Source organism: Trypanosoma cruzi, genomic scaffold (genome assembly GCF_000209065.1).
Source record: "Trypanosoma cruzi strain CL Brener 1047053517127 genomic scaffold, whole genome shotgun sequence".
Lineage (NCBI taxonomy): Eukaryota > Euglenozoa > Kinetoplastea > Trypanosomatida > Trypanosomatidae > Trypanosoma > Trypanosoma cruzi.
The window spans coordinates 231,740-256,610 of NW_001849549.1; the positions used below are offsets into that span (position 1 = coordinate 231,740).

The following is a 24,871-nucleotide window of genomic DNA, read 5'->3' on the forward strand; positions in this document are numbered from 1 at the left end:
TTTGTACTCCTTTTGCCAACGGCGGTAACTCGCAATATTTCTTCCTGCGTCGCGGTGCGTTGGATGCCAAGGACATCATAATACGTGCCGCGCGTGTTTCGGTGTGGGTAACGGCAGCGCGGTGGAAGGCGAATGCGAAATGCTTCCATGCCCTCATCCCGGCGCGTCCCCTTTTGCGGTGAGACGTCCTTTGAGTCGTGTACGCTGCCGAGGAGGAGGAGCGTGTCGGTGCTGGAGGCAAGACTTGACAAGGAGTTATCACACAAATTCGTGTTGCTGCCGCTGATATCATACAGGCGAGCAGTCCGCTTACTGCGACGATTGGTGCTCGTTTTCTCCTTCTCACCGTGCTCGCCACCCAGTGAACGGTGGGCAACACCACCGTCTACGGCAGCCGTCGCGGTGTAATTGGCGGCGTTTCCATCCGTCGCGTAAAACGTGCGATCGTTTTTGTTGTTTCCGCTACTGCTGTTGCTGTTAAGTGGCGCCACAAAGTGCTTCGGGATGCTCTCTACCGGCACCGTCTCAAGGAGTTTGTTTTGCGTGTATCCGTTCAGCTCGGAGAAGTGATGCGCATGTTCACAACGGCTGTCAAAAGGGCACTGAGCCGCCTCGTAAAAGGCCACGCAAACACGTGTCTTGCCTCCAGCGTCCATCAACGGTGGTACAGCGAGATGCAGAAGCTCGGCAGCTGCGGAGGTGTCTGCCGCCTCCACACCGCGGCGCATGCCATCAGACGGAACAAACCCTGACTCGATAAATGAAAGCGACATGTTTGCGTCAATATTTTTCCCCTCGCCGTGCTAACTTATTTACAGTCTCACCCTCCCGTTCTTCTCTTCTTTATGACTCCGTCTTCTTCTTCCTACTATAGTATGTACACACACACACACTAGTTTTGATGGGACTTGGCTTCACCGGCCAAAAGACTTGTGCGTGGGGAGGGAAGGAATAAAGAAACAAAAAAAACACATGTACATTACACGCACGCGGTGATTCACAAATGAGGACCGCAATAAAACACCCCCACAACCATCATCACCACATATTCCTCCACAGCACGTGGAAAAACAACAACAACAACAACAAAAAGAAATAAACATATATACGCACGCAAAGGAAGTAAATAACTTCGTCTGTGCGAAAGAAGCCGCTACATAAACTCCTTCCAATAATAATTCGTAATTCCAACACCGTTACGCACACACAAAACCCACACGCATGGTGTGGCAGGAAAGCAGCAACGCACACACCGGCCACCCACCCAACATACAGACATACAAACACATAGACACCAACCCGTCCTTTCCTTCTCCTCCCCAGGCATTCATTACCGTCCAGCCGCAACGTTTTCAACAACAACAGCAACACACTCCTCTAAAATACCACGCGGTGTTTCCGGTGACGTCATTACTTGACACTGGGTGGAAGTGAGCAAAAAATGGCAAGAGAGAAAAATTACCCACAAGAGTCCATATATCACCAAGACGCGAAGCAACCATCACACCCATTGTAAACGGATATATACAGAATTCGTCCCTTTCTGTCTTTCCAGAAATAAACCCACATATTTGCACACTCCCTCCACCTTCTCTCTCTATATATATTATCAATCACTGTCACATTCATTCATTCATCACTCACTCCCTTGTTCATGTGTCTACTACCTACACTCACACCCCTAGCTTCCCACCCAATCTCCCATCCACACCCAGCCAAACTCCAATCCTTTCCCGCCCTAGATCCAAACCCCCATAAGTGTTAGTCCTCTTACTGTTTCATGCCATTTTTTTTAAATTTTCGCCTCCCCTTTTTTTCCTCCTCTCCCCTTCTTTCTTTCTTTCCCCCAATTCCTCTTCAAACCTTCTCACCCTCAACTCCATATTTTATTCCTTTCCACATATGCATAAAAAAATGCAACAAACACAGGGACGGCCAGCCTCTCCAGTCAACTGGATGAGCACACACAGCAAAAATAAAAATAAAGCAGTGAATCATGAATAAAAAAGCCGCGGTAAATGCAGGAGCAAGAGATCACACCAAATAAAATGTTCTAAGTGATGCATATCTAACCAGAGATTTCAAGTTTCACTTCTTCGGATCCTGCTTCTGTGGATTGTTTTGCACCGAAGACTTGAGCTCGGCGATGAGGTCCTCCGAAGTTTTGCCGCTGTAACGCTTGCCCGGCTGCATCCGCTGGAGGTCCTTGTCCACGGCAAAACGCTTATTCAAAAATTTCTTCAGCATGTCACCACGTGCCTTCTCCAAGTCATCGCGAATGCGGTCTTTGCGTTCCTTGTACGCGGCCGTCTCTCGTGCCATGCGTTCTGTGTCCATGCGCTTCAGTTCTGCCATCTCTTCCTGTGTTAAGGCCTTCTTGCGCTTGTCAAAGTCCTCCCGGACAACTTGTTCCCAGGGGCTGTTGTAGCCAAGTCCTTCCCTACCGATATTCTGGTCTTCCCGCGCAACCTTCTTAACCTGCTCCGGGTCCAGCTCCCAAAAACGCCACTCGTTCCACTTTTGCGCTGTCTCCAACTCCCTCCATGTCACCTGGAGAATGTACTCCACGGGCCACCCCCAGAAGTACCGCTTCTCCAAAGTGCACCAGTCATCCTGGCACTCCTTGATTCCGTGGTTGATGCGTTTCACGAGTGTCATGGCGATATTGTAGTACGTCGACTCGGGCGGAATGTCGGAGGTGGTCAAAAACGCCTGCAACTCTGCCGCCGCGGCAAGCAGCTTCGGCTTCCATAGCGGTTCTACTGCAACACCTGCCAAGCCCGTTGTGGACTTCACCGGAAAGGCACGCGGGATATATTCATCGCTGATTGTGAACAGTGCGGCTGTCCGACGCAGTGCGGCCCGGAGCGAGTGTGAGCCCCGCATGCGTTTCTCGCTTCCTCGTAATGGTTATTGTTTATTGTTTTTTTTTCTTTTGTTTGTTGTTTGCTTGCTTGCTTGCTTCCCTCCTATTTCCACGGCGGCAACGATGCGTCAAGACAAATGTCACCGGCCCTTTATAGGCAAATTCCACACCCTTATATATGTATGTATGTATGTATATTTATACACCCTCTTTTTGCCACCGAGAGATCAGGAGAGAAACAAACAAAAACAAAGTGGAAAGGGGGCATTTTTCATGAGTCTGCAGAACGAAAATTGGGTGGAAGGAAAAACAGGTGACAGGGGCGTGTGATGAATTTAAACACACGCCGGCAACAACAACAACAAATAAGGAAAAGAGAAGCGAAGTAACAAGAAATACATGAACAAAGCCAGGAGCAGCCTCTACCGATCGCAAACAAACAAACATCAAGAAACTTCTTCTTGACACCACAGACGCCAATACCAATCAGAAGTCCACACCACCACCCCCAGTAGCACCAACAAGTATAAAAGAGCAGACAGTGGTCACGCATCGCACATCATAAACAAGATGTTGGCAAAAAGAACAACACCAACGTCTATCTCTATATACACCCGCACCACCAGCTACGCTCTTTAATAAATAGAAAAAAAAAAAGGAAAAAAAAAAAAAAAAAAGACAAACGCAGCAATCCCTCCAATCTTTTCCTTCCCTCTGGTGTATTTAGTACACAAAGAGCATCCTCATCGCAATAACAAAACAGCCAAGCGCTACCCACAAAGAAAGTCTATCGCCAATGACACTACACTTGTAAAGAAACTTGCGGTAAAGCTCATTATGATCACGATGAAAAAGTGTAGGCCGATACTGTCGCAGGTAAGTCGCCGTGCAAATGACAAGAAGAAGCACATAGGCGATCGTTTCAAAATCAAAGAACGCACTCATGCCTGCTATGCCCCCTTCCACCCTAGTTTCTAATAGAGACAAAGGCACTTCCTGTTTCATATGTAAAATAGGGGGGTAAAAAAAAAGGAAAACAATGAAAACCCATAAAACAACATTGAAACAAAAAGAAAAAGAGAGACAAAAAAAAAAAAAAAAAAAAAAAGGAGAGGAAAGGAGGGGTAAGAGCCTCGTGCGTAGAAGCCTCAACAAAGAAATTTGTACACTGTGGAAAGATATGTTGAGGAAATAAACTGCGGAAGGGAAAAACAATCAAAAAAAAAAAAACATCGTTCAAATAGTGCTGATGCATGCAAGCATTATATATCTATTGCAACGAGAGATGGAGAACCACAGAAATGTAACTTCTTTCCCTTTCTTTTTTTTGCGTGTCCGTTTCACTATTGCCACTTCCCTAAAAAAAAAAAAAAAAAAAAAAAAATTTTCCTCTTTCCTTCTTACCGTCGTGTTGTAAAGGATTCAGCAAATACATCGTAGGAACATACATTTGAAAGAGGAGGTGGAAGGGGGTATGCACCTCCCACCCAAACATAAACACAAAAATAGAGATGCTGAAAAAAAAAAAAAAAAAAAAAAAAAGAAAAGGAAAAATAACAATAATAATAATAATAACCACAACAAGAAGTTCCTTACGACTACAAAATAAAAACAATAATAATAACAAAACAAGATGTAAGCGGCATTTATTTATTTTTATTTTTATTTTTTGGTTTTTGTTATTATTATTTTATATATAAATATAAATATATATATATATATATTATCTTAACCTTTCCCCTTGGCGTGGAATTTCGAATCTGCACTTGGGACACCGATTACTTTCCTTGAACCATTTAACAAGACAACCATGATGAAATACGTGTCCACAGCCAATCTTAAGAACCAACGTTCCAGAGGAAAATTCCTCTAGGCATATTGCACATTCTTCCCGATGCTCCCCGGGCGCATTTCCTGACCCTTTCGCAGTTTCGTTTTTTGATTTGAGATTGCTGTAGGGAACACCTTTCATCCCACGAATCTGTTGCAACGGAAGACCAGTGGGTCTTCTTCCTTCGTCAAGCCGAAGCAAGTTCTCAAATGAAAAATCATTGATCTCCCAATCACCGTCATTACCACCCCTGCGTGTCCCTCCGGTTGTGTTTGCTGCAGCGTCAACGCCTAATGACACCCTCCTACGTCCTGTGATAATGTCATATTCAGCACCGCTTCTGTTTCTATGGGAATGCTGACCGGGCCGCATCACCCCCCTCTCCACACGAGCACTAAACTGAGGTGCTGCATTTGATGATGTTTGCATGGACACCTCAATGCGAGTGTAACTGGGGTCTTCAGTATGGCCTCTGGGTCCATCTGTTGAAATTATCTGTATATTCCTCTCTTCAAATGCAGCAGCTGCATCTAATGCAGCCTGAAAAGGTCCTCGATGCATCTCCATCATCTCATCAACCATCGATAACATACCGGTAATATGAGAATCCATCATAGAACTTGCCAATCGAGCAAAAGTGGAACGTACCTCACCCATACTGGGAGCCTGTCGCCGCAGCTCTTGTGATCGTGGTTGAGAGACAAATTGCTCCGAAACTTGTCGTGAAGTCCCAGGCACTAACTGCTGATTGTGGTGCGAGAAAGTCTGACTCAGTTGTGCTCTACCCCGTTGCGGTCGAACGGTCCCCACTTGCAAGTTTGTCACGCCACGTCGACTAATGCTGCCCTGAGCCCCTGTACCACGGGCTTCAGGCTCTCGCCTCGTTCGCACTGACAATGGGACAGGGAAACTGTCCTCCGGAAGAGGCCACGTCATAAATAAGGAAGGCGGTTGCTCTCTCGCGCGTAGGGCCCGGTTACTTTCTTGTTGTGCAACAATATGAGGGGGGAGGGCGTTCACCCAGTCAATGCCGTCGTTTAGATCTCCAAAGTTTATGCGTTGCATCGGCATCATATGTCCTTTTGTTGTTGTTGTTTTTTACAGCACTTTATTGCAGTTACCGCTGCCTTCTTCTGTAGAAGGGAAAAAAAAAGAAAAAGAAAAAAAAGTGAGACGCCAAGAAGACACAGTACACCCTCAATAACTATATCTATATGTTCTTTCATTCTCTCATCAAACGATACGGCGATGCCACACTCAATGAACTATCTTTTGCAGAAAATTATGTCAGATAACCAAAGGGATCTTCCCCGGTGAGTGTCACCGGCGGGCTGGGCAGAGGCGGCGGCAGGTCTTGAGACCATGTCTCAATTGGCTGCACCAAGCGGCGATTTTCCCACTCTGGCAACTGTTCCTGATGCCTTTGCCCAGACGGCATGAACTCCTCCCCTTCCACTGCGTGCTGGCGATCATCAAGCTTTTGTTTTAGCTCAAGCATTTCCGCCTCATACTGCTCCATGGTCGCTTGGGCCGTCTGCAGCCTCCGCTGGAGTGTCACTTGTTGTTTTGACATGGCGCTTCCGCTAGGTGCGGATTCTAAGAGGCGCTTTGTCAACATCTCCGAATGCTCGCGGAGTTTTTGTTCACTTCGCCGGAGTTCACGAAGCTCTCGCACAAGATCCATGTGCTTTGACATACTTACAGTCTTCGACTTCAGCGTATTGTTCTCCTTCTGAAGACGCTCAACAACAAGCTTCAGATTTTCAACCAAAGACTCCAACGCCTCGGCGCGACTCCGTTGCTGTGAAGTTCCCGTGCGTTTTGTGTTGGTTGAGTCTACCTGAATTATTTCCTCAATGTGTCGCTCCAGACGTCCAACCTTAAGTTGCAGCGCCTCACGCTCAAAGCGGAGATCAAGAATAATGCCGTTCTTTTCCAATAATTCCCGCTGCAGAGTTGCCCGCTCACTTCCGTTATCGGCCCTAGACGGGGCTATAGGGGGCTGCAAATTTGGCGTGAATTGAGAGCGACTGCTCAATTCCGCCGCCAGACGTTGGTTCTCCACTGTCAACTCATCGATACGTCTTTGCAAGTTGCGCATCTGCATCTCCTTCTTGACGCTTAGCTCTCTTCGAAGCGAGTCAATGACACTCTCTAAATGGAGAACAATCCGTTTGTGGGAACGTATATCAAGTGGGGAGGCCATATAAGCTGAATCCACAGACTCCGGATGCTGAGACCGAAGATCTGCCAACTCCTTCTTGTAGGATTCCGCTTCACTAACGACATTGTCAAAGGTCACCACACGCTTCTTGAGTCGTTCAACTTGGCGTCGAAGTTGTTCATTTTCTTCCCGTTGACGCTGCAGCTGATCTTGTTCACCTGATACGGCTGTATTTGGCACGGGGGAAACGGCCGCGGTAGAATCTGTCACAGGAGTTTTGCTCGAAACCGTTACAAAATTGCCTTGAACATGCTGATGCTCCTTGGCACGTTGCTGCCGACTGGCAGACGCTCGTGCCAGAGCAAGCTCCTTTTCCTCAAGTTCACGTCGGGCATTTTGAATCATGACACGCAGAGAGCGACTGTTATCGCGCTCTCCTCGTAGTTGTTGACGAGCCTCTTCCAGATCGCTTTCAAGACGGCGTACATTCGCCCGCAACGATGATATTTCATGCATGTTGTTTCTCTGCGCCTTTTCAATCTCTCGCTGTAGCATTGCTGCTATCTGCGGTTTGACAATAACGTTTGCGTTCGCGTCCGCAAGCAATGCACGAATGGGAGCGGAGGAAGAAGAAGTTGAACGGTGTGCTGGACGCTTTTGCACCTTTTCTTCCTCTCGCTTCTCTGCACTTTCAACTTTCAAGAAATTTCTTGGCATTTTTTCTTCCCTCTCATACGTGTCCTGTTTCTCCTCTTTCACGGTATACAGGAGTTGCCTTCCCTTTTCATGCTTGCCTCGCACCGCATGGAGGGACGCGGGGTGGGTGCCGCTCAACTCGCGCTTAAGACGCAAAATTTCTTCTTCTCGCTCCTGAAGCTGTCGGTGCAAATCATACGCCAATCGCTGTGCCTCCTCATGCTTCTTAAGAGCCTCCTCTTCTCGACGGACTTTCTCCTCGAGCTCCTGCTGGATCGAGTGTAGCCGTTCGTTCACGGTCCTCAACTTTTCGGTGGATTCCAACTGAATGGAACCCATCCGCTGCGCCAACGCAATTTCATGTTGTCGTTTGCGTGAATCATCACCACGTTGTTGTGCCTGCTCAATCAGTTTCTCCTTTAGCATTTTGGTTGCCAGGATAAGCTTCTCATTCTGCTCCTCCATTCGCCGCATATCGACGTTAAGAGCTTCATTCATAGCGACAAGGTGCCGAGCTCGCTCAACGTCAGCTTGTTGCCTTACAACTTCCTCGCGTAAGGCATCCAGATGAGATCGCCATCCACTGGTATCCGCCTGCAGTCGGCGCGCACTTTGCCGCTCTTCTTCCAACTGCGCCCGCGTCTCCACAAGTTGACTCTCCACAAAAATCAACTGCGCCCGTAATTCTTGTTCCACCGACGAACCTGTCATTTCCAAAGTTGCGACACTCTTCAGGACCCCACCCTGCTCCACAATAGTATGGCGAACCTCATGTAGCTGCTGCTCCAACAAATCCCTCTCATTTCTGTATCGTTGCATTTCACGGGTAAGAGAAAATTCGCGTTGACGCAAACTCTCTATTATAGCATTCTGATCCTTAATAACGCCAACCACAGAAGCCTCAGCTGTTGCTTCTTTCTGTGGCGCCTGCTGAGGGCTGTAATTGGGTCCTTGCTGCTGCTGCAGCAGCTGATTCTGTGACTTTGTCACCTGTTCGTTCAGTTGGGCCTCAAGCATAATGTTTGTCATGCGTGCATCCTTTAATTCCGCCTTTAGACGTAATGTCTCTTTCGTAAGCAGTGCAAGTTGTGCTGCCACTCCATCCGGTGATGCGTCACACACAGTCGCCCCTTGTGCCGTTGTGTTATACGTGTAGTTCTCCGTCACACCGTCAATGGCCTCGCGGAAACGCTCCATCATGGCGCTATTCTCCTTGAAGAGGTGATCATGTAATCGCTCCATGCGTGAAGATTCTTCAAGCTGATACTCAAGATACTTTCTTCGCTCTGATTGAAGCTGTTCTTGAAGCTGTTTGATGCATGCTTCTTTATTCTGTAACATGTCCCGAAGACACTGGCTGTTGTGTTCTGCTGCACGACGTGTTACCTCTACTTGTGCTTCATGTGATCGTATAATTCGCCGCTCGCGCTCCTCTCCCTTTTGTCGTTCTTCCTCCAATTGTCGTTGCGCGTACTGCAGACGTCCCCTGAGGTGATTCATTTCCTCCTTTAGGGACTCTGTCTCGGTACGCGCCTTCTTGCTTTCGGAAACTTCGTTTTCCCATCGCTTCCTAAGCAAGTTTAATTCCCGTTTTAATTCCGCCTGTTTGTCAAGTGCCAGTTTGTACTCCTGAATTGCGGTGTCTGCACCCCCGTCATCCATGTCACATAAGCCACCTCCACTGGATTGCATAATGAGTGCCGGCGATTCCACCTTTGCAAAGACAGTTTCCTTTAATTGCAAGAGGTTCTGAAGTATGTCTTCATTTAGTGAGACACCACCACTGGCCCGCAACTCTAAACGAGCCAATTCCTCGGTCAAATTTTGTATGTGCGACTCAGCCCTTTTCAATTTTTGTTGCATGTACTGATGATCCTCCTGTAGCTCCACAAGCCGCATGTCTTTTTCGCGAACAGCAGAAAGGGAAGTCAACAGTTTGGCGTGAAGTGCATCTTGGCGCTCCTCAAAGTCCTTTGCTTTGAGAAGATCTAATTGCTGCTGCAAAAGGTTTACCATTCCGTCACTCTCAGCGAGCTTTGAAGCCATCTCAATTTGTCTGGCCTGGCCGCGCTCAACATCTGCAATAGCGTCAACAAAACGTTTGTGCATCATTGCAACACGATGCGGAGAAATACTACCCTTCACTCCTCGTTGCAGGCCACGAACATAGTCCAAAACAGACACCATCTGTGCAACATAGGTCCGGTAGAGACGAAACGCACTAAGCCTGTACGAGGTAGCCTCATTCACCGCCACACGCAGATTTGCCTCGGAGGCATAAAGTTGCATTCGGGTCCGTTTTGCCCGAAGCAACGATAACTCACTTTGCCTACGTAACGCTGCATGTTGCTGAATAGCAGCAGATACAAAGTCGCTTATTTTCCTGGAATCTCCCGCGTCTCGTACGAGCGAGAGTTCTTGCTTTGTGGCCTCTAGTTGAATCTCCAGACGCTTGAATTCTCCTTGTAAATCGAGAGAGTGATGCAAAAGACCCAAATTGATGGACTTCAGACGAGCCACATCGCGTTCTAGTTGCCGCACCTTGTTATCCACAGTGGTCCCGTGACAAATTTGCTTCGTTTCACACTGCTGCTTTATTTGCAGTTCTTCTTCATCTTGTTTTTGTTGTTGTCGTGACATTTCTTCTTTTTGCTCCTGAAGGACAACACCCAGCTTCCGCGTGACACCCGTTGTGTTGTCGTTCCGACTGCCACAACTGAGATTATGTATGTGTTCCTGCAAAAACGCCAACTCTTCCCGGGCCTCCCCAAGTTCAGCTTCGAGTGTAGACACCTCTCGTTCCTTGTCCTCGCAACGTCTCATGTAAAGCGTACACTTTTGACGTAATGTTGTGGCCTCTGTTTCCCATCTTGCGGCCTCCGAAGCTTCATTCCGGTGCGTGTCGGGGGATTCTTCATGCGCTTTCCGGAGACACTCCAATTCAGCTCGCAATTCATTCATCTCAATTTTCATCTCTTCAATTTTTTTTTCCCCATCTTTTTCACGGACTCGTAAGATGTTCAGTTCTTCCATTTGTTCCATGTTACGATAGATTTCATGAAGCTGCAAAAGGTATGCAGAGTCCTCCTTGAAGAATTTTCCTCGTAACGCCCCTTCAAACCGCTGTTGGACTTCCTCAAGAACATCTTTCTCTACGCAAATAACACCGGAAGAACGCGGGAGAACAAATCCTGTAGACGTATTATCTAACGCCTCCTTAAGAGACTTAAAGGTGGTATCGACGTATTCCCGCATCGCTCGCTCTGACCTCAACGCCTCTTCTTGAGTTTCTCTTGCACGACGCAAACGCTCTAATAATTTTCCCTCACGTTGTCTTAGCACAACAATCTTTTGAAAAATTTGGCGTGTATTGTCCGATTCAAGACGCTGCATCGCTTCTTGCAGATCTTCTACAATCTTGTTTTTTTCATCCAATTTGCCGCGGAGCTCCTCATTCATTTGCTGGATCGCCAATAGTTGATTCCGGAGGTCCTCCTGCGCCGCGCACGCCTCTGAGAGTTGCTCCGTTGCTTTTATTTTTGCCTCACGATGCTGCGCCGCCCCATTTTTTGCCGCCTCAACGGTCCCTTTAAGAGAGGCAATAAGCTCATCCTTCACCCGAAGTTGTTCCTCAAAGGTTTGCAAAAGGGAAGCGAAAAAGGGAGATCTCGGGGAAGCCAAATTCTCCTTCTGCACAGCAGGCAATGACGGTAAACAAGGGGCATCGCTGGCACCCCCAAAAACGGGAGCTGCCAAAGAAGAAGGGCCCTCCATTTTTCCCACATTTGACTCGTGCCGCTGAGCTTTTGTTACGGCATACGGTGTGGTCCCTAGTGATTCAAAAACAGCGGCACGGTATTGATCACGTTCGCCTATCAGCATGTCCCGCTCTGCCGTCACAGCTGCCAGTTGTTCGCACAGCACCGCCTGAGAAGCCGCATGTTCCTTGATAGTGAGCTCTGACTGCTCCAAAAGTTGTGCTGCGCTTTGAAGCTGCATACGCAACTGCGCGGCATCTAATGGTGGCTCTTCTGTCGAGCCCATTGGTGGAAGGGTGGTGATAAAGTCAAAACGCTCCCGCAGAGCATTTAACGCCGACTTTGCTTCTGATTCAGATTTTAAATCCGTTATTCCAAGCACTTCTCGCAAAACCTCCTCAATTCGATGACGGACAAAAGCGTTAAAACGTTCCATCTCTTTTCGCCGAAGCTGCAGTTCTTGGAAATACTTCTCCTTGTAGTTATCCTCTGCGTCCTCTTCGATGATCAGTCTTCCTGACTTCATCTGATCCACCATCTGGTCTAGCTGCCTCAGTTGTTCTGTGGAAAGGCCCAACTTGAGTCGAAGCTTCGTGTCAAGCAACGGCTTCAAACGAACCTTGTCCATCCAATGTCGGCGCTCCTTTTCCAGCCACACTACTTCATCCTTTAATGTGGCCACCTCTTCTCGTAGCGTTTCCACTTCACTAAATAGTGGCGTGTTTTTTGGACGAAGACGGTCAATTTCTTCTTGTGTGACACCTATGCGGATGCACAATTCCTGAAGGGCATTAGAAAATGTTAAAGAATCCTCCATTGCGTTAAGCCTCTCATGTAGTTGCGCGTTTTCATCTTGAAGTAGTTCTATGGATCGGTTAGAATCGGCCAACTCCCCGCGTAGGCGATGAAGGCCTTCATCACCGCGTTCGTATTCCTTCAGTAGACGTTGAATTTTAATGATTTCCGCATCCCGTGATTCAGCTCGAATTTCCATTTGTTGTAACTCTGCTGCAAGTCGATCATTCTCCTGTTGAAGTCGCTGTCGATCCGCTATTAACCTTTGCCTGGTGCGACTGTCCGACTCAAATTTGGAATGAGGGGAAATGTTTGGAGGAAACGAAGACATGCTTGCACCGACAGACAACGAATTCTTCCCAACACTCTCACTGTTTTCCGTGGTGTCGCGGTCAGACAGATGTCCAACCCCAAAACGTCGTTCCAACCGTTTTCGCAGTGTAGAATTTTCCTCCTCCAAATCTTTTACCGATTGCTGTAGTTCCTGAACGGCCTTTTCTATACGACATTGACTATCATGTCGCAGTTTCTGCAACTCCTCCGCCAAACCTTGAGAACGTTGCTTTTCCTCCTCCACGATATCATGGTGAAGCTGTTGCAACTCACTCATGTCCCGCAGCGCTTCTGCTTCCCTCTTTTCACAAAGCTCCTCGGCACGGTCACGTGACTGAACTAGATCGTAATTCTCCTGCTGAAGAGTCCGCAACTTCTGACGCAGTTGGTGCAGTTCAGTTTCTTCATCTCGCCCCCTAGCTTTTTCTGAACTTCGAAATTCCTGCAGCATCTCATCAGTCTTCTTAAACTTTTCCATGAGCCGCTTGTGTTTTGAGGCAAGATGCTCGTATTCAAGACGAAACTTTCTGTCTTCACTCGCCATCTGGCGTTTTTCTTCATTATAACGCCGGACTATGTGGCGAAGTTCCTTGTTTTCTTGCTTCAAACGATCCAATTCCCTTGCACATTTCTCCAGTTTCTCTTTAACACGTCTTTTTTCTGCACCAGAATCCGAAATATAGAGAGGTAACATTTCCCCTGCCTCGTCTCGAGTAATCCCCTTCTGCTCCAGTAATACACAAAGGTCATTATTTTCCCTCCGTAGTAGCTCTACACGAGCCCTAATAGCTTCCTCAGCATCCCGTGCAGCAGATGCAGAACGCTCCAGTTCTTCCTTCTCTTGATGAAGACGTTCTAACTTGTGAACAAAGTGCACTGTAATTAGACGCAGCAAACGCACAATGGCAGTTGTATATTGTGGCTGAGAAAAATGTTCATCTTCTACACTCCATTTTATTCTGGAAGCTCTCTGAACCCACTCATTCAGATCAGGAATGTTTGGTGTACGTTCCCACTCGTCAAAAGGGAGTGCAGCAAGAGCCGCCCAGTCAATATCGACATTATCAACTGGGGAATTCCGACCCCTGTCGGGTGGTCCATTGCTCATCAAAAAAATAACACTTCTACGCTTCGTAACAACCAAATAAAATAATAATAATAATAATAATAATATAATATAATATAATCATTATTATTATTATATTATTGTTATCACCGTAATAATACACACACAAAAAAAAAAATAATATTATTAATAATAAAAATAAAAATAAATAAATAAATAAATAAATAATAAATAAATGAATAATAATAATAATAATTAGAAAAAAGTTGGAGAATATATCCTTTTCTCAAGATGTGAGATATTAAAACGGCAACCACTGTTTCTTTTTCTTGTTTGTCAAATTTGACCACGGTAAGGTTTTAAAAAAATCCACCTTTCCATGGAACACATCTCATAAGCCGATTATGTACCTAGCAAAAATGCTGAGAATAATAATAATAAATAAATAAAATAAAATAAAATAAATAAATAAATAACTAAGTCAATATATCTATGCAATCAATCAATCAATAAATAAATAAATAAATAAAAGGCAATAATAACAATAATAATAATAGTATTAATACTTACTTTCTTCACACGAAAAGAATACTGACAGAAAAAAAAAAATAAAAATAAAAAAATAAAAGATACATATCCGCATATCCGTTTTCCAGCCAAAGTGTATACTTCATTTAATGGCAGTCAAGTATTTCCTTTTATTACCATTGGAAGTTACATTAAACATGCGTATAAACACATATATACGTGCTTTGTTTCTACAGCAGTAAACCAATTTTGAATACAATAATAAGAAACAGTCACCACAATTTTTCTTCTTTTTTTTTTTTTTTTTTTGGAAAGAACGATACGACAAAAATTCCGTTGTAACATCAGTCAGTGATATGTACCAACAACAAAAGCACGGCCACAAAAACAAAGAAACATCTACGCAATACCACCCTCCCAACAAGAATCAACGCATTGAAGGCGCTGAAACGCGCACCGGTGGGCTATTTCCTCACTTTTCCAGCCTCATTTGTCATTTTTTCAAATTCAATCGCTATGTAATATGATCTAAAAAAAAAAAAAGAAAAAAAAAAACAATAAAAAAAAAATAATAATAATAATAAGGACCAAGAAAGAAAAGCAATGAACACAAGCAAAAACAATGATAACCAGGAAAAAAAAATAATTTACATTCTGAAAACTGTGTCTAACCCAAAAAATCTGAGTATTAACAATTCAATAAAATAATAGACGCTATGGCCTTGTCGAAGACCAAACAGCACAGCGTTTTTGTCTAATGCAAACAGATCGCAATGCCTAATTCCGCCTTTCTTCAAAGGAGATCCTTCAAAAGACCACTCTTCAAAGATCAAATTCAGACGTCAGTAAAGCTTACTGAAATCGACATTACAAAAGAAGAGTTGAAGGGTGTATAGGTAAAAGTATAACCGGCAAGACATACAGATAAAAAGATTTTTCTGGCCAGAATTATAGTGTTAAAATAATTTCGCTCCGACTAGTCAGAAAAAGTAAAAAAAAAAAAAAAAGATACCATTCGCCCTCGGCCTACTTTTTTTTTCTTTTCCTTGCTCCTCCTTTCTCCACATTTTTGATTAACATTATCACCTCCAACGAGCAATAAAAACGGAAAAAAAAATTACGTTGGGAATAAAATACCACAACGTAAACAGCAATATTGGCCCCATATTTTCCGCTTTTTTCTTTTTTTAACTTTTTATTTATTTATATATTGTTTTATGCAGCAATTTTTTGGGAAAATAGTCGTAAATAGTGCCGAAAGTATACTCCTTAGCGCTACTGTAGATAACACCCAAAATACATGAGTCATTTTGCTCCATTAGCACATACATTTTCTTTTCGATCATTTCCCTTGTGTGTTGTTTCGTCCCGCTTTTCATTTCCTCCATCCGTTCTCGTATCATACACAGCACCAGCAAAGGTGCGTCAACACAACCAGTCACTCCATACACTACCCCATACTAACAATATAACAGCTAGAAAAACTCTGAAAATAAAGGGGAAAATAGCAATCAAGAAACAACGGCACGTTTTTCCCCCATCCAACTCACTGACGTGTTCCAGCTACGCCACCTCTAGCAACTCCAGTTGTGCTGGGAAATTCATCCTGCGATGCTCGTCCAGCCAAGGGAGCCAAATCACGATTGATACGAACATGCTCTCCTGGCTTCCAAACCGCCACATCCAATTTATAAACATTGATAAAATCTCCAAGATCGGTCTGAATGGAAGCGTGTTTTAACATCGGACAAGAAACAATAAATTGAGGCACGGTCATTGAACTATCGCACAGATTTCGAACAAGATCTATGAGAGCAGGAATAGTATTATCAGGAGCCTCACCACCCTCATAGTCCTCCACAAGAATACCATTCTGTTGGTATCCTCGAATACAATCTGGGGTATTCTCAATTATAAGTACTCGGTCAAGAGGTCTTCCAAGAGCCGATAGATCCTTTTGATATCCTGCGTAACCCGTAAACCATTTGCTGTGACGGTATATGCAATGACATATCACCCTTCCCTTGTCAATGTTTCTTATAATTGCTTGAGCATAGGCTCGAAGACCCGCCGTCCAAACAACAACTTCAACACATTTCTCCCTACAAAGCTTGAAAAATTCATCCAGACCAGGACGAGCGTAAAGAGGTCCCTCCCTTGCATACACCAAGGTTTCATCAAGGTCGAGGGCTAAAGTCAGCTTCCCCCGATATCTTGGGTCTTGCTCAGGAAGAACCCATTTACTGTTGAGTTCTTGATTCATTGACGGAGCACGTTGACGGGGCCTTCGTGCAACTGCGGACTGATACTCTTGTTTAAAGGACGCCCCACGGATCCTTTGCCGAGGAGGTGTGGTCATTTTTTTTTTTTTTTTGCCTTATTTTACCTTGTTAATTGACAACGTAGCGGGCAGGACTATTAAGTCCAAAAAGTGACGGAAATCAGTTGAATTTAATAATAATAATAATAATAATAACGACTGTTGAATCGCTCCTAGAAATCACTACCTATAACACGATAACAACATTAAAAAAAAAAAAAAAAAAAAAAAAAAAAAAGGAAAAGCATAAATGTAAATAAAAGTACTAAAAAGAAAAAAAAATACATATACCAAAAAAGGAAAATTATAAATAGTTACATTAATATATATATATATATATGATTTTTTCACAACATGTCGTCAACACAGAGAAAAACAAATAATCAAGAACTCATTACAATTAAACAACATATTAATTAATGAATGAATTAATTAATTAATAACAATAATAATAACATCACATTATCTTAATGAGGCTCACAATCATATATATAATCGGGCAAAATCATCATCAATAATAATAATAATAATAATAATAATAATAACAAATAATTAGAAAAAAGTTTTCCCCTTTCTTACTCTAAACCAAATTGAACAACAACAAAAAAAAAATTGGGTGCCCATTTTGTAGCAAGAAAAATATTCTCTCAGGGAAAATCAGAAACAAATTCTCTAAATTTTGACGCAATTGACATTTTCCAGCTCTTTTTAAAAAACTCTTTCGTTTACCGATTAGAAGCGACGTGTTGTTTTTCGACTTGCGTGGATAACGGCGAGTCGTTGTTCCGAGATTGCGGCCTTAACGCCCAAAAATTTTCACACTGGAGGCGGACGGGACCATAATTTTGGATTGGCCCGTGGCGCCGAAGACGGCAAGGGCGGATCCCCACCGCGCCTCGCGGTTCGTGAGGGTACGAGGGCAGGACGCCTTCGACATTATAAATTTATGCAGGACACTTCAAGAAAACGAAAAGCTCACGAATCTGACGACTGCCAAAGTCGAACGAGCTCTGGCTTCTTAAAATGCCACGGCGCATTCCATAAAACGCGGCGCGTTGCGGCACGCCGCTCAAACCGTGGAGACATACAATTTGAAGCCACACGTGATCTCGCAGTTGGCGAAGCACGTCGATCCGTTCGAACTTCCCCAGAATACTGTTTGATATTTGGGGAGGTACACCACAATGCTGACCCAGGTGCCGTCGCTGGCCGCATTGATGTGAAGGGAGACACTGCGGAAGGGCAGTAACCCTGGTTGAGAGCGGAGGGGCGTTTTTTTCATGATTTTCATCATCATGCTGCTACAATAACGGGAAGCGCGACAAGGACGCGTCCGACCACCCCACAAGATGAACACGCTATCCCGTTACAGCAAGTCAACGTGCCTGTATTGAATACCAAAGTGGATCATGAGCCGGTTCAACCCGGCTACATCGGAGAGGCTCATGCAAGTTTGGGGACTCGTCGGGCGGTCCCTTTCCCTCAATCCTCCTCCGGTAAGGCGTGCGAAGGCTCACGGAGGATTCCAGTCGCTGACGCGCGTTTGTTGAAGGAAGCAGGAATTATCGAGGACGCTTTGTCTGCAAGAACAAGCGGATGGATAATACCTTTTTCGGTTGTGGAGGAGAAAGCCACCGGTTTGCGACGACGATGGATCGCGTGGCCACGTGACAAGAACAGAGACGACCCTTATGAGGCTGATTTTCCTCTTTTACACATTTCCCATTATTTGCTGCCTGTAATGGCTGAGGCCGCTTCCTGCCTGGATTTAAAGGCATCCTTTTTTCAAGTCTTTACCGCGGGAGACTCGGCATCTCTTTCGATGCCGCGTGGAGGACGGCACGCTGGTGGAGCTTACACGGCTCCCTATGGGACACAAGGCCAGTCCAGAAATCATCCAGATTATTACTTCGGCAATTGCGGGGGTGACGACGGTGGCTCACCGCCTTTGGGCTGCGCCTCCATTGGTGCGTATCGTCGTATGGATCGGTAATATACGCATTGCAGGGTCGAAGAGCGATGCGACATTGTGGGAAGCCCAAGTGCTTCGTAATGCGGACAGTTGTCACGCCACGACAGGGGAGGATCGCGAATCGGGCGCTACGCAGTACACCTTTCTGGGGTGAAGTTTGATCACTCACCGCGCGGCATACCTGAGCGAAAAGTTTGTCCGGTCTGTGTGCGCCATGCCGGCACTCAATTCTTCAACCATCGCGGAACTGGAGGTTACGGCGTCACGCTTTTTGTATGCGGCCGCCATTTTGGGCACGCGTTTATGTGCATACTACTTTTTCATTAAGGCAGTGCGACGGCGATTATCCGCACTTAATCGGGGATTGTGATGGAGACATCCCCGGTCAACCTTCCGCCTTCAGCGGTTGGTTTGGGCGAGGGATTGCGACACATCATCGGGAATAATTGTGGTTGAATCATCAAGCCCACTGAAAAGGCATCTGCCACCGTCATCACGGACGCATCGCTCCATGGATGGGAGCCGTTTTAATTCCAGACTCCGGCGACGTTAAAATTGCCGGAGGGAAATGGAAGAGACCTTTCTTATCATGCAAGCCGAGGCGCGCGCGGTACGCTTAGCCTTATCGGCCTTTTCCGCCATCTTGCCATCCACCATGGACGTTTGGGTGGACAACACTTCGCTGCAAGGAGCGGCGAATAAAGGCAGCTCGAAATTACACGCCATGACGTGTGAGCTGCAACGGATATATGGTTTTTGGACTTACGCGGAATACAGGTATCCTTTGCATACGTACGGTCAGCAGAAAACCCCGCAGACGGCGTGTCACGCGGTCGTGTTTTTACACTTCAGGAATTGACGAAGAGAAGCGGCGGGATCGCGTGGCTGGAGGACCCCAAAGTCTGCCACTTCGTAAGTAATAATATTTCAGATCCTAACTGAGGACAAAGCACCATGCTAGTGGTCCACAGAATTTTATATAATGAAAAGAAAACATTGAGGCAATTAACTAACGAACCTTTTTTCCTAACTTGTTTGGTTTCCATAGGTTATTTCTGGATCCGGCCAACAGCCCGGAAGATTATTCTCTTTTTTTGTGTGCATGCGGCTTTTGGGGCGTTTTTTTTTGTAGCTTTTTGAATGTTAATACTTATGGATGGACTTCTGCTCAAGTAAAGTATGTTCCTTTTCTCTTTCACGGGATGGCTGCTTGAAGATGTTTTTTTATGAATGAATTGAACGTTGGCCGCCTTTTCACGCTCTTTTTTTTTTCATAATAATCTGATCATTGCTTTTTTTTTTTTTTTTTTTGTTGTTGTTGTTGATTACCTTTGTTTTTAGCGTTGATCGATTTGTGGAATATTACACACATGGCTTCTAAACAAGACCGCATTTCTGATGCAATGAAAGAAAGAATTATTCAGTTAGAAAAAGAGCTGTGTCAGTGCAAACATCACCTTTCTGAGTCAGTTCAACAAAAAGAAGCACTTGAATGTGATATAGACGCTTTGCAGAAGGAGGCACATGATGTTGTCGCTCAATGGGTTGCGAAGTCTAGTGAACTGCAGACGAAACTAGATGAATCGTTGTCGCAAATTGGGGCTTTAAAAAATGATCTGCTTATAAGTAAGAATAGAAATGATGATCTCCAGCATTGTTTAAAAGATGCAGATGCGGCAAATTGCTTACAAGTCGAGGAGTTACATCGTCTTAAAAAAGCTCAAGACGATCATGCTGCAAGGTTGGCAGCAATCGAAAAAGATTTTGCTTCTGCATCGCAGCAGAATATTCATTACGAAAATCTTGTAAGCAAGATGGATTTGGAAATGAAACAGGTTGTAGAAGAGGTGAATTCCTTGAGAAAGGAGAGGGATACGCTGGTTGAGACTGCGGCTGAACTTCGAGAAGAGAATTGTCGCTTAGAAGCAGCTCATTTTAAGGCAAAAAACTTTATTGGACTTCTTGAGGATAAATTAGCTGGCCGTCAACAGTTGCTGCATCAGTTTTCTTATAAAATGTTACTTGATGAAGAGGAGCGTCACGCTAGGGATGAAATTGTTTTTCAGTGGGGAACACTCTACGTAAACGTCATTTTGGCTGAAGCAAAGCACCATATTCAAAGTAATTCTTTTTTACAAACGAAGCACCAGGAGCTTGAAGAGGAAATAAATCTTTTGCGCAAAGAAAAGACTTTGCTTGAAACAGAATTCCATAAAAAGTCTAATGAATTGTCATCCTTGCGTCAGGAGTATGATAAAACGACTGGTGATCTGTCTCAACATGTGTGTTTATTAGAACAAGATATAGCAGAACTTCAAGATGCGCAAATTGGCCAAAAACAGATTGTGGAGCTCTTACAAAAGGAGCTTGAACTTTCTACTGCGCAAAACGAGCTTAATAAATCATTAAAGGAAGATCTTTCCACTGAGTTTAAGGCAGTAAAAGATTGCTACTCTTCATTACTTTTGGAGTATAACGAGCTGAGAGTAAACGAGCAAAGGCGTCAACAAGAGCTTAATGCAAAAATCACGTTTTTGACTGAGGAAAACAAAAACATTAGGGCTGAAAACGATGCTTGTTTCCAGGAAGTTATGAAGGAAAACACAAACCTCCGTGTATATTTGGCATCCACAGAAAGAAATAACTTGGAACATATAGAGCGTGGGGAGAGGCTGACCGTGGAGGTGTTTCAGAGCAATGAATGGGCGTTACTGTTTTCTGATTACAGCGCTCGGTTGGTGAATTGGTTAAATGAGAGCAATGAGCAAATTTGGACTATGCGCAAAGAAATGAATTTAAAGGAGACTTCTTTGAAGGAAAAGGAGGATATGAATTGCGCTCTATGCGAAAAACTAGATGCATTGGAAAAAGGATTTTCCTCGAAGCAAAATGATATCACGCAATTAGAGTCCAAAGTGGTGGAGTTGTCATCTGAGCTAAAATCTTCGAAAGAAACTTGTGAGGAGACTGTCAACGACAACACTTGGCTTAAAGAACAGGTAGAGACCATGCGAAGAGAGCTAGGTGAACTCGACGAATTGCTGAACTCTAATCTTAACGAAATGAGGGAAGATTCCGAACGACAGCAAATGGAACACGAAAGACTAATAAAAGAGATTCACCGTTACGAAGACCTTATTCGACAGTCCCAAGAGAAGAGTAATTTGTTGGATGAACGCTGTCACATTCTTTCTACTGATAACGAGGCAATTTCCAAAACCCTGTTGCTAACCGAGGACGAGTTGTCAAATGCGAAGAAGGAGATTGCAGTTATGCATCAGCGCGAGAGAGTTCTTTTGGAGGAAAAGCGAAAAATAGAATTAAATTTTATACAACTTCAAAAGAAACATGTAACGGCGGACAGTCAAACAGCTCTTTTGCAAGAGCAACTACAAACTCAGGAAGCGAAGTTACAAATTTTGGGTAAATCTTCTCGCCAAGAAATGGAGAATATGAAAATGAAGTTGAACAATTTTATAGAGAAGTATGAAGAAGCCGAAGCAAGAGTGAGTGCTTTTTCGAAATCTATGCGAGACTCTGAAAATATTCAGTGCAATCTACGAGAAGCATATCAAAGGGCAAAGGCTGCCTTGGAAGAAGCCAAACAGCGCTGTTCCAAGGATACGGAGACGATACAGAAATTGCTGGAGGAACGTCAGAATCTGGAAAACGAAAGGGAGGTTATTGTGCAGAAATACAACCGCGTCCAGGAAATGCTGAAATCTCTAAAGAAGGACAGTGTGGGAAAATTTCCCGACGAAATACAAAAGTTGTCTGATTTATGTTTTCAACAGGAGGTTGAGTTGCAGCAACTTCGTCATCAGAATATTATTTTGAAAAAGTGCATCAAAAAACTACCGGTTACTGCCAATGCCGATAACCAAATAGAGCGTCCAGTCTTTGTCGAACGTCTGAATTTAGCGGAGGGCCCTCTCCGTCGTCCGAAGAAGCGGTCAGTATTGAATGAGGATACAAGGTAATTGGAGTATATTTGGTTCATAATAGATAGAAAAAATGGAACCGAGGCTGATCCTTTTGTAGAGAGTCCATATGCATTGCAGATCAAATAATATGGGGGAAGGAGGGTTAGGGAAGCGGTTCTTTTTTGATTACTTTTTTTAAATTTATACATTTTTTAATTAGTTATTTTATTTTTATTATATATATATATATATATGGCTACGGTGGCGTTGTGTTTTTTTTTTTTCCTGCTATCTTTTTTTATTTTTTTTATTATTTCTGGTTGATTGTGTGTTTCCGTTCGAATCTTATCGAGGTGGCATCATGAAGGTGGGGAATCGGGATTATGATCCCTGTGTGAAGGTAAGTCTTGAGTTGGAGAGTCTTCTCCAGCACCACTTTCAGCAGAGACAGCACTCGAAGAGAATCTTGAAAGACCGCCTGCGTAAAGCTGAATTAGAAATTGCCTACCTTCAACAGAGTGTTTCCGCGTATTCAGAGGAGTTAAGGGTAGAACGCCTAAAATTTGATACCCTTCAACGCACTATGGAAGATTCTAAGAGAAATCATGCCGCTGAGCTCATGGAGCAAGACAAAATAATTAGAGACAGGATGTGTAACGTTGATACACAGGCCAGACTTCTTGTGGTTAAAACGGAAGAGTGTGAACGTCGAGCACAATGCCTGCAAAAACAAGAGGAGGAGCTGTTGAATCGTGAAAAGGAGCTAAGATTTTATCAGGCATCTTTTGAAGCAGGAATCATGCCGGCGCAAAGGCAAATTGAGGCGGAAAGAGTTCGTATGTTGCGCGCGCGAGAAAAAGCTGAAGAACTTCTGGAAGAAGCGAGAATATCTGCGTTGGCCACGGAAGAAAGAAGAAAAAAACTTGAGGCGCTGCATAATTTGGAAATGCAGTTTTTTGCCCTTGAAAAAGAGGAAGCAACTCAGCGGATTCAAATCATGCGGCAAGAAATTTTTGGACTAGTAGGCCTGATTTCTTTTCGAAGGACACATGTATCTGCTGCTGAAGGCGATGCCGCAAAAAGAATCCGTTTACTTGAAGAAGAACTTGCTTCCAAAAAGGAGGTGTTCGAACTGAGAGAAAAGGAGGTATATTTACGGTACCAACGTGAAGAGCAGCGTATGAGAGACGAGAGGAAAAGGATTATTTCCATTAAGGAGGCAATGCGACAGGATTATAGACTTGTTCTAGAAGGCATTCGTCTGTTTGGAAATGAGTACTCTACAGAACCTGACCAGTTACAGGTGGATGCATTGAAAGACCTTGAAAAACTTCTTTTTTCTGCATTAGATGATCATCAACTAGAAATAACGAAGAAACTGTAAGCCACAGCTTTCGTTTTTGTGTTATTATTATTATTATTATTATTATTATTTGTTGTGCGTTCTTACGGGTACTGTATGGTTGATTATGGTGTTCTACCTGTTTTTTTTTTTTTTTTTTTTTTTTTTTTTGAATGCAATCTTGTGTTTTTGGTGATGCTTGGCTAATAATCATATTAATTTATATGCGTGTATTTCTCTTTATTTTATTTTATTAAGGGGAAAAAAGGAACTGATTTTTTTGGCCTAATGGCGTACCGGCGGAAAGCTCCCCCTGTTGCCCAGTTAAGCCTCTTTCGCCAATTACAATTGATGTGTAATGCCACTTCCTTTGGATTATCCTTTCAAGTTCATAATGCACAGAAAATATTGGATCAACTAAAAATAAATAATGCTACAGCTTACACGCACTTTACGAAGAATGCAACCCGTCAAGACTTTTTCTCCAGCAGAGTCGTTACTGGCTCTGGTAGTGGCGCCATTATCAGAGATGCCCCAAAATTTACTTTACCCCTTCCAAATTATTTTATTAATCCTTCTGAAAAGGCCGAGGATTTTGTGCCTCGTGTGTTTTATCACGCCTCCATGGTGAAGCGTGCAGCTGAACTTCGAGAACAAAGCTACATGCCACGCTGCGGCTTGACTGGATTATTTTTCTCCCGAGAGGAAGTTGTAGACAACCTTCAAGCGGCTGCTGCAGAGCTAGGATTTAAGTCACCGTTTTGGATTAGAAACGACCACCCAGCTCTCGGCAACTTTCTTGAACTCAAAGACGGAAGTGAAGCCATATGTCTAAGTCTCACAGCGGCTATCACGGGTATGGATAGTGTGGAGTCTTTTTGTGAGGATCTTTGGCACCCCGATCTTCGGCGGGCAGTTGGTTCAAAAGGGCGTGCCTTTGGAAAAGATGTTCCGCTTGGGATGAATGCACTTTCGGGGTTTGTTACAAAAAATCCTTTTGTGCAAAGTTTGCCCAATCGTGGTGTGTGGATATCACAAGAACAAGTCCTTCAGAACAACTTGCAGCTGAAGAAAGAAAAAAGTGCTTCGTCAAATGACCCATTTGTGCTCGTCGAGGTGGAGCAATGGGAGATGCACAATGCGGATCAATTAAGTGTCCCTGGAAGATTAGCTTTGCACCGTTCCACGACAAAAAGTACCGGGAGCATATTTGTTTCTTCCTGAAACACGACAGAAATAGAAACTTCATAGAATACAAGAAAAAATGTAATGATACG

The 24,871-nt window shown here is 44.2% G+C and overlaps 9 protein-coding genes across 9 annotated transcripts, besides 39 other annotated features; 3 read left to right on the forward strand and 6 right to left on the reverse strand.

Annotated features, from left to right (window-relative positions):
* On the reverse strand, positions 1–773 carry Tc00.1047053511467.4 (hypothetical protein, conserved; the record flags this gene model as incomplete). The annotated part of the gene is made up of 1 exon (XM_806323.1): positions 1–773. A coding segment is annotated over one exon (773 nt), but the record flags the coding sequence as incomplete, so codon positions are not given.
* Positions 1–11,048: a sequence feature (heterozygous, non-Esmeraldo-like haplotype).
* Positions 1,070–1,089: a microsatellite.
* On the reverse strand, positions 2,089–2,886 carry Tc00.1047053511467.10 (hypothetical protein, conserved; the record flags this gene model as incomplete). Its single annotated transcript, XM_806315.1, has 1 exon — positions 2,089–2,886. One exon carries the CDS (start codon positions 2,884–2,886, stop codon positions 2,089–2,091), a length of 798 nt encoding a protein of 265 aa, XP_811408.1.
* Positions 2,914–2,964: a microsatellite.
* Positions 3,040–3,062: a microsatellite.
* Positions 3,513–3,543: a microsatellite.
* Tc00.1047053511467.13 (hypothetical protein, conserved) lies at positions 3,590–3,871 on the reverse strand (the record flags this gene model as incomplete). The annotated part of the gene is made up of 1 exon (XM_806321.1): positions 3,590–3,871. One exon carries the CDS (start codon positions 3,869–3,871, stop codon positions 3,590–3,592), a length of 282 nt encoding a protein of 93 aa, XP_811414.1.
* Positions 3,930–3,974: a microsatellite.
* Positions 4,226–4,250: a microsatellite.
* Positions 4,384–4,420: a microsatellite.
* Positions 4,419–4,441: a microsatellite.
* Positions 4,516–4,553: a microsatellite.
* Positions 4,558–4,590: a microsatellite.
* Tc00.1047053511467.16 (hypothetical protein, conserved) lies at positions 4,590–5,771 on the reverse strand (the record flags this gene model as incomplete). Its single annotated transcript, XM_806322.1, has 1 exon — positions 4,590–5,771. The coding sequence occupies one exon, from the start codon at positions 5,769–5,771 to the stop codon at positions 4,590–4,592; it is 1,182 nt and encodes a 393-aa protein (XP_811415.1).
* On the reverse strand, positions 5,980–13,551 carry Tc00.1047053511467.20 (hypothetical protein, conserved; the record flags this gene model as incomplete). The annotated part of the gene is made up of 1 exon (XM_806316.1): positions 5,980–13,551. One exon carries the CDS (start codon positions 13,549–13,551, stop codon positions 5,980–5,982), a length of 7,572 nt encoding a protein of 2,523 aa, XP_811409.1.
* Positions 11,049–11,332: a sequence feature (haploid, non-Esmeraldo-like haplotype).
* Positions 11,333–13,471: a sequence feature (areas merged during assembly that could not be assigned to a particular haplotype. This can correspond to areas where the two haplotypes were merged or to regions with more than two copies in the genome that were merged during assembly.).
* Positions 13,472–13,936: a sequence feature (areas merged during assembly that could not be assigned to a particular haplotype. This can correspond to areas where the two haplotypes were merged or to regions with more than two copies in the genome that were merged during assembly.).
* Positions 13,586–13,604: a sequence feature (AT_rich).
* Positions 13,605–13,630: a microsatellite.
* Positions 13,631–13,651: a sequence feature (AT_rich).
* Positions 13,686–13,711: a microsatellite.
* Positions 13,712–13,752: a microsatellite.
* Positions 13,937–16,683: a sequence feature (areas merged during assembly that could not be assigned to a particular haplotype. This can correspond to areas where the two haplotypes were merged or to regions with more than two copies in the genome that were merged during assembly.).
* Positions 13,946–14,039: a microsatellite.
* Positions 14,044–14,074: a microsatellite.
* Positions 14,108–14,137: a sequence feature (AT_rich).
* Positions 14,319–14,346: a microsatellite.
* Positions 14,568–14,606: a microsatellite.
* Positions 15,220–15,249: a sequence feature (AT_rich).
* Positions 15,584–16,396, reverse strand: Tc00.1047053511467.30 (hypothetical protein, conserved; the record flags this gene model as incomplete). The annotated part of the gene is made up of 1 exon (XM_806317.1): positions 15,584–16,396. One exon carries the CDS (start codon positions 16,394–16,396, stop codon positions 15,584–15,586), a length of 813 nt encoding a protein of 270 aa, XP_811410.1.
* Positions 16,490–16,513: a microsatellite.
* Positions 16,566–16,601: a microsatellite.
* Positions 16,658–16,705: a sequence feature (AT_rich).
* Positions 16,684–24,871: a sequence feature (heterozygous, Esmeraldo-like haplotype).
* Positions 16,769–16,798: a microsatellite.
* Positions 16,871–16,905: a microsatellite.
* Positions 17,085–19,415: a mobile genetic element.
* Positions 19,198–19,415: a mobile genetic element.
* Positions 19,618–19,668: a sequence feature (T-rich).
* Positions 19,700–22,309, forward strand: Tc00.1047053511467.50 (hypothetical protein, conserved; the record flags this gene model as incomplete). Its single annotated transcript, XM_806318.1, has 1 exon — positions 19,700–22,309. One exon carries the CDS (start codon positions 19,700–19,702, stop codon positions 22,307–22,309), a length of 2,610 nt encoding a protein of 869 aa, XP_811411.1.
* Positions 22,443–22,506: a sequence feature (AT_rich).
* Positions 22,525–22,570: a sequence feature (T-rich).
* Tc00.1047053511467.60 (hypothetical protein, conserved) lies at positions 22,614–23,636 on the forward strand (the record flags this gene model as incomplete). Its single annotated transcript, XM_806319.1, has 1 exon — positions 22,614–23,636. The coding sequence occupies one exon, from the start codon at positions 22,614–22,616 to the stop codon at positions 23,634–23,636; it is 1,023 nt and encodes a 340-aa protein (XP_811412.1).
* Positions 23,658–23,686: a microsatellite.
* Positions 23,737–23,765: a microsatellite.
* On the forward strand, positions 23,883–24,818 carry Tc00.1047053511467.70 (hypothetical protein, conserved; the record flags this gene model as incomplete). Its single annotated transcript, XM_806320.1, has 1 exon — positions 23,883–24,818. The coding sequence occupies one exon, from the start codon at positions 23,883–23,885 to the stop codon at positions 24,816–24,818; it is 936 nt and encodes a 311-aa protein (XP_811413.1).